This window comes from Ambystoma mexicanum, chromosome 3p, assembly GCF_040938575.1.
Source record: "Ambystoma mexicanum isolate Mex_15411 chromosome 3p, UKY_AmexF1_1, whole genome shotgun sequence".
Taxonomy (NCBI): domain Eukaryota; kingdom Metazoa; phylum Chordata; class Amphibia; order Caudata; family Ambystomatidae; genus Ambystoma; species Ambystoma mexicanum.
The window spans coordinates 891,268,943-891,282,331 of NC_090925.1; the positions used below are offsets into that span (position 1 = coordinate 891,268,943).

Genomic DNA, 13,389 nt, shown 5'->3' on the forward strand with positions numbered 1-13,389 from the left:
GCTGGCCAGGTGTAATATCTTGCTTATATAATGTAAAAAGAAGATTCGGTAACCAAATGCATGAATTACCATGTTTATAAACTCCAACAAGGAGAGATTTATCTGCTTCAGCATCCCACCAGTCCACTGGTATCTCCACATAGTCGACATCTGGAAGCACCATTTCCAGGTCTCTGTAAAGGAAGTAAAGTAAGCAGGGGTTAAAATATTCAGAAAGATTAATATAGAAATTAAATTTAACAATCCCAATAAAACAAACTAAATTATTAACTTCTTAGACATTTAGTGGTTTCTTTTACTGTAGCAGATGCTGCGTGGTAACCGTATTTCCCGTATTGTCAATGTTTGTTCTACCTGCCATGTCTCACCTGAGTTTCACAGGCTGTACAGTCATTCAGTTTAGCATCACCACTTAGTCACTCTTCTTTGTCACAGTCCTATTCTTATGAGGGCAAGTTATGTCACGGAAAAAGACAATTGCTCCAGGGGGGCACATTTGATTTCGATAAGATTATAGTAGTGCAAAAAGAAATGGAAGGAAAAGGAGCACAGGCGCACCAGCAACAGTGAGATAGCTAACTAGAATGGTACAAGCGAAACCACGAAGAGACAGTCAGAACCAATAAACATGAGCGTTTAAAGACACACAGGAAAGGCTAGAGGAACAAGTTAAGACACTAAAGACAGAACGCCAACTTACAGGTGCCCAAACACAAGACAGTTATAGTCGCTTTTATCCGGTCATCAAAGGGGTACCCCGAACGAAAGAATCCCCTGCCTGAACCCGAGGACATTCTTCACTCCTGTAAACCTGCAATCCTGAATCTGGCACTGAATACCCTACAGGGACAGCTTTCCGTCCCACACCAAAGAGTACACAGTCTGATCCTCCTTGAACAAACTGCCATCTTTTAACCAGTCCACCTCAATAACATCACTTAATAGCCTGTGCCGATCACCCTCTGTCCCGGACACCTTCCAGGCCCAAGTATCCAGGCTCTTTGGGTCTCTATCGCAAGATGCTTCCCGTACCTTCTAAGGCTACCCCACACCCAGCAACGTTGCAGCATTCCCTTAAGGACAGCTCCTTGGAGGAGGAGTTACCATGCACGCCCTGTGGAGTGTAACTGACCTGTTTAATATTGTTCAGAAATTCCCTAAAATCCGACAGGATCCAGTCAAGTTTTGGAGGGAACTGTAGGACATCAATGGACTGCTATCGACCCACATGTGCTGATCTTAAGCAATTGCTCCAAGCTGCTCTATACGTAGATATCTTTGTCCTGCTTAAGCAACAAAGAAACCAGCCACTGATGAGTTAAAGGCTTTTATTGATAGATCAGTACAGTTCATTATTGAAATCATCCCTAGGAAAACGATTTGCTCAAAAATAAGCGCATCTAAATAAACTAAAGGTGAAAATCCTGCAGACTATCTGGAACAGCTGAAAATCTTTTTTTTTTTAAACTTTGGTTTTTATTGGCTTTTTTTTTTAAAGAACAAAACAAAGTGTTACATATCACGTGAAAACTTTGTTGCATCCTCTTGAAGCACCTGGTTAACTTTAGCTCACCCCCCACCCTCCCCCAACAACAAACTATAGTGGTTTTGTTACACAGTATTGACCAAGTACCCTGTGGTGTTTATATCTGGCATGGATTGTGCTGTGGGCTTAGATCTCCTCCCAGTTGGAGTGTCAATTTTATCATCGGATTCAGGTATGATATGTTAGTCCAATGATCTCCAATTCACATGCATCTCTGTTCATCCCCCGGACCGACTCCCTCCTCCCCTTTCCTTAGTTAAGATCGTGGTCTCCTGGTGTCCATTTCCAGTTAGGGTCAGTTATCCATTCTCTTCAGTGTACTTCCCATCCCCATTTTTGTTTGACACCATCCCAGGCAGTCCTGAAGGCATCCAGGTCGTCATTGACCATTGCGGTCAGTTTATCCATCAGGAACATGTTATTATGTTATCTGAGCCCTCTCTTGCCAGCTCCCACACCGACTGGCGCCGCATTCTACTACCACCCTACTCCACCGGGCACACTGAGCCCCCGCTCCTAATGTCACTCGGCGGGCGCTTCTGTGGGGGACTCGGACTCCCAGGGCGCTGGGCCCCCTCATCCGGCGCGCCTCTTAAATACTGACAAATCCCACCCATTGCTGGCCCCTGGACGCGTCCCCCCCCCCCCAGGCAAGGATTTCACTATCCTCCACTGAATACCAGTGTGAGGACTGCACTGCAGTGCTACGCCTACCTTTCCTTGTGCCGATACACACCAGCTGGGGAACTGGACCCCCGGGCCCTAACAATCTGAGGTGGGAGGTGCTCTTCGCTGGTCCCCTCCACTGAGGTGTGTGCCAACTGGATTCCCAGCTCCATCTGAATATCCTGGGACTCGAGGACCCCCGCACTGTCTGTCGTGTCGCTGCCTGGCCTCGGGCGCCCCGCTTGCCCCTCAGCGGCCTACATCTACTGGACTGGGGGCCTTAGCCACCACCCCACCCGTCACAAGGAGAGGACTCCCAAATTCATTCAACTACGTCAGTGTTGGCAGTGTTGGCACTTAGTTTGGCAGCACCGCGGCTGGTTTCATCCCTGGGTAGTGCAGTACCTCGAATCTTCCTCCACGACGAGAGCCTCTCTTTCTCTGCTGGACCCCTCGAAATGCAGGAACTACCAGGAACAACCGCCACAGCAGGAACCACTTATTCACTTTAAAGGTACATTGTTCCGCCAGGCGGCCCTTTCTTCGCGGTAGTGCTAAAGGTGTTTTAAATCCTTTACCTACCTGTTGGGATGGCCGCCCCCCTCTCTTAACATTGTCTTTTCAACTCTTGCAACCACCATTTCAAGTATCGTTACCCAAAGACTTGACTGCAGCTACGAGAACATTTTGCTCCCGGGCCCTTGCCCTGTACCACTAACTTTGACGCAGGCCTATTGAATATGGACACATTTGTTAGATCTGCTTTCTCGAGATTGATTCTCCATTCGTACTGTGTGGTGCATCCCTTTCTTATAACTACCCTTTCCTTCCCACTGTTGAATCTTGTAAAATGCCATTTTGCTCAGTTTTCATTGAAGTACTGCTTATACTGATGCACTGTCTTGCTCTAACAGGGTCACAAGCTAATAGGAAGTGTTGCTAGGGTGTGTAAGAAGCTATTTCTGAATAACTTGCGTTTTCCCTCCCTTGTGAGAAATTGTCAGAACCTCCCTTGTGTGTAGTTTTCACTGTGGCATTTTGCTCAGTTTTCACTCTGGTTCACTTGTTTGATACCTGTGATAGATGTGTTTGATTAGGTGTATAAAATAAATATATATTTACTTTTTAGCTACAAGCTTTGGTCAGTGTTTCCTTATGCCATAGTCTAGTGGGCCTATTGTGTAAACCCTGAATACTGCTCATCTCCCTCTTGAGATAAGTCTGACTGCTCAGCCACAGCTACCAACTAAATCTTTGTGGTACAGACTGATACCAAAGGGGATTTATTGCTCTCACCTGTAGTCCTAATCTGGTGTAGTGCTCCCTAAGGGAACTGCACTGGATTCTGCCTAACAGTGCCCCAGGTGTGGCTGCGATAACGCTGGCTAAATCCACATGATCTGGTCCTGTCCCCGTCTCATCCAATTCTGGGGTGCAGTATGCTCTACTATGTCAGCTATCCTCGAACACCCTATCACTCCATCCCCAATGAGGTGTCTTTTTCATGACTTTCCTGAGCTCTGCCGAAACTCCAAGAAACTGGCTAACCTCTGTATGCTACTTGCAATATGCTCCATTTTACTCTGTTGGCTCCGGCCTACCACACCTACCCATGCTCAGTGGATCAGGGCGGTCACATGGGTCTCGGACACCACATGGGTCTCGGACACCGAAGAATCCTGGGCAGTACAACAGCCTGCCCACTCAAGACCCAGAGACATTTGGTCAAAGTTTCGCTCATTCATGTCCCCCACTCTCTGCATCGCCAGCTCTTTCTTCCCACCACTCCACCCCCACCTCCTGAACTGCCCCTTCCCTGCTACGCACCCACCTTGGATGTATCCCTCATGTGTACAAACTGGCTTTCGCACTTGCGCTAGATGTCTGTACTACCTGCATTGTTCTGACTGTACTTGCCTTGTATGTTGTTACCTGCCTGTTCTTGTGCTACCAAGCTAAAAAAAATAAGTTTAAAAAGAAAAGAAGCATGGATTTAGATTTATTGACTTTTAAACCCGAGAAGACCCCAAATGTGTCAATTAGAGAGAGCAAGGGTGGGAGGTCTTCGGGGGTCCACCAGGTACCCCCAGAATGTCATCGGCGAACAGGAATAGTTTAAGATCTCCGCTCTGGATATAAATTGTTGATGGATATACCCCGGGCTAAACAGATTTCGAAGGGTGATAGGAGGTTTTCAGTGTTTGGCCCGAAGCTATGGAATCAGTTACCAACTGCCATTCGGTCATGTCCATCGCTAGAAGGCTTCAGAAAGGCACTAAAAACTTCCTATTTAAGTGAGCCAAGTGACATGGGCCACAGCAGCTTTCTCTCAGTCAAAGGTTAAATCATAGTTAACACCTGCGCCCAAATGCAGTTTAGTCTGCTTGGTGCGCATAAGAAATACTCAAAATCAAAATCGACCTGTCCCCTTCCGATACCCTGAATCCCCGGGTGGTTTCTCACTGCTATTGCTAGGGGTTTCATCATTAGGGCGTATATTAGTGGGGACAGCGGGTAACCCGGTCTCGTACCCCTGGTGAGGTTAAACAATGCCGACAGCTCCCCATTCACCTGTACTCTAGCCGTGAGATACCTGTATAGTGCTCCAACCCACTTTCTCATTTGGTCCCCAAATCCCATTTTCTGGAGGAGGATAGACATGTATATCCATTCCACCCTCTCATATGCTTTCTCTGAATCTAGGGATAGGCGACTCACGTTCAGGTTGGTTTCCTGTGCATAGTGAATCAGGTTAATAGTCTTCTGGACATTGTCCGCATCCTGGCACTCTTTTATAAAGCCCACCTGGTCACCATGGACCAGGGATGGCATTATTGCCTCCATCCGTTTTTCCCAGAACCTTCGCCAGAATTTTGACATCAATGATTAGTAAGGAGATCGTCCTATATGCTGAGCACTCAGTCAGGTCCTTGCCTTCCTTTGGAAGCATTACTATTATGGCCCTCATCATTGTCTCGGGAAGATTATCGCCCTTGAGGACTGCGTTTAGAACCCATGCCAGGTGAGGGGCGAGGGTGGATCGGTACATTTTATAGAATTTGACAGAGAATCCATCCTCCCCCGGCGCAGTCCCACCGTTCATGCTCTTTATCACGTCTATGCCCTCTTCCACCGTTACTGGGGCATCTAGGCTTTCCGCTGTGTCATGATCTTGGCCTGGGATGGGTATTTTAGCCAGTAAGTCTTCGATAAGGGAACCCCCCCGTTAAACTCCAACATGTACAGCTGTTCATAATAGGGCTGAAACATTTCCCCTATATGCGTAGTGTCATAGCATAGCGCCCCCTCGGTTTTCATAGCTTTGACCATCCTACTTCTCTGGATTTATCTCAATTTACATGCTAAAATGCTGTCAGCTCTATCCCCCTTTTCATAATACTTTTGTTTGTGGAACTGGAGGTTTCTTTCTGTTTTACCCAGTAGTAGTTCCTTAAGTTGGGTCTTGTATTGGTCTAGGGCGGCTGCCTTATCCGGGGTGATTGACTCCCCCGGCGTCCCTCCCGGTTGGACTTGGGCTATTTTCTCTCTTAGGGTCTTTTCCTGGTTGTCCCTCTCCTTTTTTTGGGCCCCTATTTTTATCAGAATGCCTCGTATGGTAGCTTTGAATGAATCCCACAGAATATGCAGGCTGACCTCACCGTTATTGTTTAGGTCAAAGTATTCTACTATATTATCTAGGACCGTTCGGGCTGTCACTGGATCTTTCACCTCCTCTTCCGCTGGCTCTCCCAGCCCCCTAACAAAGTGACCCTCACCAGGTCGTGATCCTACCATGGGACTGGTTCTACTCTCTGGTGTTGTGTGTGCCTGTGCAGGGTTTCATCTACCAGAATGCAGTCAATTCTTGAAAATGTGTCATGGGTTTTTGAATAACATGTGAAAGGGGGGTTCCCCACAGAAGACGACGGGAACGTGTCCACCAGCCCCACGATTAATTCTGCCGAAACTCCGGGATGTGGAGTCCTCCTCTGTTACATGCTTTTGTGCCGACATCTTTTTCCTGTCCCTCTTTGGGTCGAGCACCATATTGAAGTCACCCGCGACTATGTTGGGGCCGTCTGTGAACGTTCTCAGTTTGTCCCTCACTCTTTCCCAGAAAAGCACTTGCCCCTCGTTGGGGCTGTAAATTACTGCCAGTGTGAGGGGGTTCCTTGAAGGTCCCCCTTGATGAACAGGTGCCCTCCGGGTCTCTGGTCACCCCCTTCACCCTGAAGCCCAGATCGCTAGCCATGACAATCGTCGCCACCCCCCTTTTTTTGTCTTATAAGAGGTGTGGTATACCTCCCCGATCCCTCTCCCCCAGAGGGGTGTTTCTTTACCCTGAGCCCAGTGGGTGTCCTGCAGAAAAAGGAGATCTAACTTTGCCCGCTTGAATTCCCTACCCAAAAGGGTCCCTTTGTGGGTGTATTTATACCTCTAGCATTGAGGGAGCCCATTTCCAGAGCACGTAGGCCGTCAGCCATTTGTTGAATGTTCGAAGAGTGCCATAGCTTCCTTTCCTACTTGTTTTACCCAACCAATTCTTGCGTTTAGTACTCCTTGCCTATGGCCCATATCCTGAGTTGTCTGTCCAATCGCAACCAAAGCCACTACCCCCCCTTTCCCAACATCCCTCCACCCTCCCCTCTTGGAAGAGCCTATCACCAACTACCCACCTTTTCTTATGGAGGAACCTGTGGCACCACCCCCCTTCCTGCCCAAAACTCTGACCAGCTAGACCCCATTCCCCAGCGCCCAGCCAATGTGAACAGACTATTTCTGGTTCTTGACTGGACCACCAGATCGCCCACCATGCCCCGGGCCTACCCCAATAAACACCACTCAATTGGAGCCCCCCACAACAATAGCACCACCCCCTGTGGGATGATCCCTGTGACCAATTATTGTGACCAATGTCAGGTTACGTCCCAGACTTGCTGTTGGCATGGCGGCTGGCCTATTTCCCGGCCACTGCTGACCTGTCCCGGCTGGACCCCGCATCGTGCCACCTCAGGGGTCTTCGTTGCGCGGTGGTGTGTTCAACGTTTTAAATTTCCTCAAACCCGGGACCCGTCTCCTGCTCCTTTGGCCTCCCCCCTTGCATTTCTCCCTCTGTGCTTCTCCTGTGGGTGGTCTCTGGTCCTCCGTAGTTCCCACGTATTCCCCAATTGCTCCTCTGATATCTTCTTCAGTGCCAGTTTTGATCGTTGGCCTATGTGCTCAAAGGAGAATGAGAAGGGATAGCCCCACCGGTAGCGAACCCCCTTCTCTCTCAAGCAGTGCGTCAGCGGGCCACACATCCATCTGGCCAGAGTGAAAGCCGAGAGGTCCTGGAAAATTGTAATTGTTGCGTTGTTGTTTGTGATCGTGGAGGCTCTCCTAGCCTCCTCCAAGATTTTCACCTTTTCCTCATAGCATTGAAAGCGGACTAGGATGGAGCATGGGCCCCCTGCCTGTCCTGCAGCCCTATGCGCCCTGTCCATGGTGGGGTCCGTCGTCGTTTCATTCCCAAACAGGAGGCGAATTACGGCCTTGACCACTTGGCATATCTCTCTCTGTTTCCCCTTCTTCCTCTGGTATGTCAAAAAAAAAAAAAATCGCAGGTTGCTCCTCCATTCCCTGTTCTCAAAGTCATCCATTTGCATGGCTCTCACCTTGTCTTTTCTCCAGGGAGGACAATCTGGAGTCGATCTGTGCCTCTAGGATGTCAACCGATGATTGGTTAGCCTCCAATACCTGGAGCATGTCTTCCATTTTGTATCTCTGGTCCATCTTTTCGAACCGTTGCTCGATGTCTACTCGCATGTCTCGGATTTCTTGCAGTATAGCTGCTATGTTCCTTTGCATGGATATTGTTTCTTCTGTGTGATCTGCCAATCGGAACTGCTCCACTGGGGGTGCTAATCCTCTTTCCACTAGGGTAGCAGCGGGACAATCCCCGCCTGCGGGTTACTTAGGAGAATGGGGCCCCCGCCTTTTCCCCTGCTCACTTCACTGTTGGCCAGTACCTAGAGTTTGGCGACCATATTTTGGTTGTGGGGTGGGATCGCACGTGGGGCGGGCACACACCCCAGAAGATAGTCTCGGGGGCACACGCCCCAGCTGGATCCATCTGAGCCCTTTGGGGCCTTCAGTTCCTACCCCTTGTGGGTCTATTTTCTTGTGCCCAGTTTAGTCTTGTCCCCAGGGCAGAGGCCGTACCACCACAAGTTTTCTGCGGGTGGGCACATGCCCCGGGCATGGGCCTGGGGGCTTCCACCTGCAATCGCTGGGATCCAGGACCCCCCCTCTCCTTAACCTTATCCACAAAGCGGCCACACTTCCACCTCGTGTGTCGGGTGGCGTAGCCTGTTGCCCCTGCTCCGTCAGGAGGCCTTAGGTATTTTTACTTCCCTTTCAGGACTCCTCTCTCTCTTTGAACTGGAGTGCCATGTTGAGCAACACTGTGCAAGGCGGGCACACGCCCCAGGGATGAGTGGGGGCCACGCACCTTGGTTGATTCTATTGGTTGCTGTTGGGGTCCCCTGGGGGGCCCCTGTCTTCATAGGTCTCCCCTAGTTGGATCCGGTGGCCCTGGGCCATCCCACTCTCCGACCGTGTTCGCCTTGTATGCTCCTTCAGGTCGAGAGGGCGTCCTTGCTTTCGCTCCTGTGTTCCGGGGGGGGGGGGGTGACCCTTTCGTCCCAGTGCCTCTGGGGCCCGTTGGTTACTTGCTCCCGCCACCTTGGGGGTGGGTTTGGTTTCCGTATACCCCAAATTCGGGTCCACCACCCCAGTCCCTTTGTCCTTGCTGTTCACTGGTGGCTGCAGGATCAATCCCTTGCCATGGGGGTCTGTGCGCTGAGGTTGTTCTCTCTGACTTGGTGTGTAACACTCCCCCTTGCCTAAGCGGTCTCCTCATGCTTCTCTGAGCAATGTGCCTGCTGTGGGGGCTGCGGCGTAAGTTACGAGCGTGCTGCTTCGAGATTATACTTTCCCTCGGTCCGCCACAGTCTGGGTAGGCCAGAGTGTGCCCAACAGTATCCGTATGTCTGCCACCCTCGTCGCCTTACATGTGAGGCACTTCCCAGCCCTATGCCCTCTAGGGCTATCCCGTCGGTGGGTTGGCGCAGTTCATCACAGGGTCCTCCAACCACCCTGTGCACTGTTGCTGAGCCTGGGGGGTGGCAGTCCATAGTGCACCCTGTGTGCGCGTCTAATAAAAGGCGCGGCTGCTTTGTTCTTTTAAAATTATTATTCCCCTTTCCGCCTCTCCCCTTGGTGCGACGGCTATCGGCCCCCGCTGCGAGGAAGAGGACCGCCTCTCGATGGGGGAGGGCTACCACCCCCCACCCCCTCCTTCTGGCTTCCCGCGACACCTCTCCCTCTCCCTCTCTGATCTATGTCGGGCCGGGCCCGCTGGTGCCCTGTCCCCCACGGAATCACGCCTCCCCTGTGCGGTCTGCCTCGGGGCCCGCTCACTGTCCGGGATGGGGGGGGGGAGAGAGGGCTGCAGCACACAAAGAGGGGGGAATCGGGTCACTCTTCTGCTGGCTTCCACCAACTACAACTGTACTCGGCTTCCTCCGGCGGGCCGTCCCTCTCGGGTGTGCCGTTCTTTCAAATGCCTCTCAGCCTCTGAGCTGTCGCCGTCCAGGCGCAGCACCACGCTCGGTGTGGTCTTCTACAGCGCAAGGGGCAGTGACATCCCCTGAGGGGGCCTCCGTTGGGGTCTTGCAATTCCCCCCCTATCCACGCTTCGCCCACGAGCGCGCCTACATCCCGGCGACATGTATCAGGCCTCACTCGGGGCAGTTCCTCTTTACCGTGTCATGCCACTGTCCTTGCCTGAATCAGCCCTTTGCGGGGTTCCCCAGGCACTGGATTCACTGGGTGTTCTGGGGCTATTCCCACCCCAGGTCCTGCAGTCTTAGTTCCTCGGGGGAGTTGTCAAAAGGGGACTCAGGCCCAATAACGACCCGTTGGGCGCAGGAGCTCCTGACTCAGACTGCTATTGCCTGCACGCACCCTGATGGCTACCTGAAACAATGTTTTGATCAATATTCTGGAATTACAGATGCTACTGTTGTTGTCCCGCAAGTGGCTGACAGGATAAAGTTGATCATGATTGGCTAGCAAGGAAAGAATTTGACTGAAATCTTGTTAATTATGCAGCACCTTTATGAGAAAGCAGAAAGAACTGAAGGGAAGCATATGGTGTTACAAATACAGCAGCTGCAGCCCTTTCAAGGGAGAGGCGGCTTCAGACCCCCATCTGTGGAAGGGGAAGCTGCCCCTTCCTGCAGACAGATCATCCAAACGGTGTTGAAAGACATGCTGGAAATGTATATAATGTTCAATTGCAAAGAATTTGGTAACTGGAAAGTCACATTTCCAAACAGACAGCAGCATGGGGGACACAGTGATCCGTCCACACTCAGTCAGTGCAATATTTTCAATGCCTCCTCTGCCATCATCTTTGAATAGCTGTTAGGACAGCCAAGTGGTCCATGCAATTGTTGCTCCGATTATCCTGCTTAATCCTACTGCTCCCTATGTAGATTGTGCTGTCAGAGTTCAAAAGGTTTCATGTATGTTGATAATGGAGCATCACGCTTCACTCTGAGAGGTTCTGAATTTGATCATGTTGTAAGTTCTGATGAAGATAATTATTTATTGGATATTTGTATGTGCTTATACAACAAGACAGTGTTTCAAAGCGGCACAAGGTAAAAGGGAAGGCAGCAAATAAGCAAAGAAAATGACAATTAATACATTGAAACGAACAGCGGTCCTACTGGGCCTTGTGAGAGTCGCAGAGTGGAAGTGGAGTGAAAAAAGGGGTGTGTGGGGTGGGGTAAGTGCTATTAGGGTCCCATGCGAAAAGGGAAGTCTACCGCCCAACAGGTGCAGGGTTCAGACAAACTATCCAACAGGCAGATGTGGGCCCAGAGGGTAGTTACAATCCCAGCGGCAGAGGGGATCGTTAGCACGGGAGGAGGAGAGGGAAGGAGGAGGACAAGAGAAAGGTCTTGAGTTGTTTGCGGAACTTGAGGTGATCCAGTTCAAGACAGAGGGAGAGGGAGATTGTTCCATAGGAGGGAGCCAGCAAACGAGAGATCTGTCCCCAGCTCTCTGCTTGGAGAAACCTTTGATCAGCTTAGAGTTGGATCAAAAGATCGATGGGAACTTGAAGGAGAGTATTTGGTAAGAGAGATGCAGATCGCGTGGTCCCAGACCACCTTGTGAATGATGCAAAGGGTCTTCAAGTTGATCCTTGCAGCAACTGGGGGCCATTGGAGAAATTTAAGGGCTGAGAGATATAGTACCTGGGTTTGAGGCCAAGGTTAAGTCTCAGAGCCCTATTCTGGATTAGTTGAAGAGGACGGAGTGATGAGAGGCAGGTTGAGGAAGAGGCTGTTACAGTAATCCAGCATGGAGAGCACCAGAGCTCTAGAGAGTGATCTTCTGTTGGAAGGTGGGGAAAGGGAGAATGCCTCTAAGGAGGTGAAGTTGAAAGTGGGCCTTCTTGGCAAGGTCCAAGATGTGATGAGTAAAGCAAAGAGAGAGAGAGGAGTGGAAGATGACCCCAAGGTTTCTGGCTTCAGTGGAAGGTGAGCCCATGGAGGTTGGCAGACTGCAGGAGGGAAACATGGAACAGGAGTCCCGATAGGAAGAATCTCTGTCTTACTGGCATTAAGACTGAGATCATTGGAGGTGCACCAAATCTGAATAGCTGACAGGCAGTGAGGGATGATAGAGGTGGAAGAAGAGTAGTAAAAGGGGAGCTTGAATAAGTGTTGTGCGTTATCAGCATAACTCTGGAAATGAGGAGAAAAGGCAAAGATCAAGAGAGCAAGAGGTGCAAGGTAGATGTTGAAAAGCCAAGGCGAGAGGATAAAACCCTGGGGGACACCATACTTAGAGATCGTGTTGGTGGAGAAGGAGCACTTGGGAAGGGAGGTCAGTGAGGAAGGAGGTCAACCAATCCAGTGCTCGGTCTGAGATAACAAGGATATCATGGAGCCGCTTTATGAAGATAGAATGGTCAACCATGTCAAAGGTAGAGGAGAGGTCAAGGAGAATGGGAACAGCAGGAGAGTTAGAGTAAAAGTTTGCAAGCAGTTCTTCATGGGTGTTCAGGAGAGCCGTTTCCAAACAACCAACAAGCTCAGTGTGTTGGTTCAGTTGGGGAAAGACCAACTTCTCGAGGTGTTTCCCAAAGAAGTGTTATGCTCACCTGGTCTCTGCGGAGGCGTTGGGGCACGGTCGCAGCCCTCCCAGGTATGAAACTCCTCTTGTCTGTTCCTCCCTCTGCGTCTGTGTGGGGAACTGCAGTGATGAGCAGTGCGGTTCCTGTGTGAATATAAGGGGGGGTCGTATGAGTATGCAGCCTGTGGTCCCTGACCCCCTTCCTCCAAACAACTTCTGCCTGGATGTGGCTTCCCTGGGGTTGCACTACTCTTGAGGCTCACCTGCTGAATGATGATGATGAGCTCTCCGTCCTGCTGCTTCTGGCAGGGGCGCTTGTTGAAGGGAACCGAGTTCCTTCACTGGTCCCTTGTCGTTGTCGTGGAAGTCCAGGCCAGCTGCGACTAGTCCACTTCTCTTGTAGGTAAGTGTTTCCCTTGTTTCCACTTGCCATCTTGTCTTCCGACTGTTGTAATTGTAAAGTTTGTTCTCTGTCCTTTGTATGTAATGTCTCTTTTCTCTGCTCTCTCCAGCGGTACGGAGAAGCGGGGCTGAGATAGTCCGACAGCGGTTAAGTAGCCATTAATGGTGCCTTAGGGTGCGCGTTAGGTTTTAAATGTGGCGCAACCCTGGTTTGGGTGTTTTCGGGAGTTCTAACCTTGTCTTGACTTCTTTTCTCGTTTCAGGACTTTGGCTTCGTGGGACAGAGAGCACAGGTGCTGCAGAGTCGATTCGGGATCTACCAAGAAGATGGAGCGTTGCTGTGAGATGCGAGCCAGGGTCCAGGTAAAGATGCTGTTGTTGCAGGATCACGAGGTAAGTAGCTGGTCCAGGCGGCGGTGAGCGTCACGTTGCACGGAGGTGCAAAGTAACACGAAGCGTTTGCTTGAGGGATCGTGGGTTTATATAGTCTTGTTCCCGGCCACGAACAGTAGCTCTGGCCTGCCTGCTGCCACGCCCTGCCACACCCGATGAGTCAGCACCTGAAAACCAGGCCTAGGGAGCCA

The 13,389-nt window shown here is 50.6% G+C and overlaps 1 protein-coding gene across 4 annotated transcripts in view; it reads right to left on the reverse strand.

Moving 5' to 3' along the window:
* Nucleotides 1–13,389, reverse strand: part of CHD6 (chromodomain helicase DNA binding protein 6) — a 2,307,824-nt gene that overhangs the window by 919,553 nt on the left and 1,374,882 nt on the right. For all 4 annotated transcript variants that reach the window (XM_069652122.1, XM_069652123.1, XM_069652121.1 and 1 more), the window contains exon 24: nt 70–173. In XM_069652122.1, the coding sequence (XP_069508223.1) occupies nt 70–173 (104 nt within the window). The remainder of the gene's footprint in view (nt 1–69; nt 174–13,389) is intronic.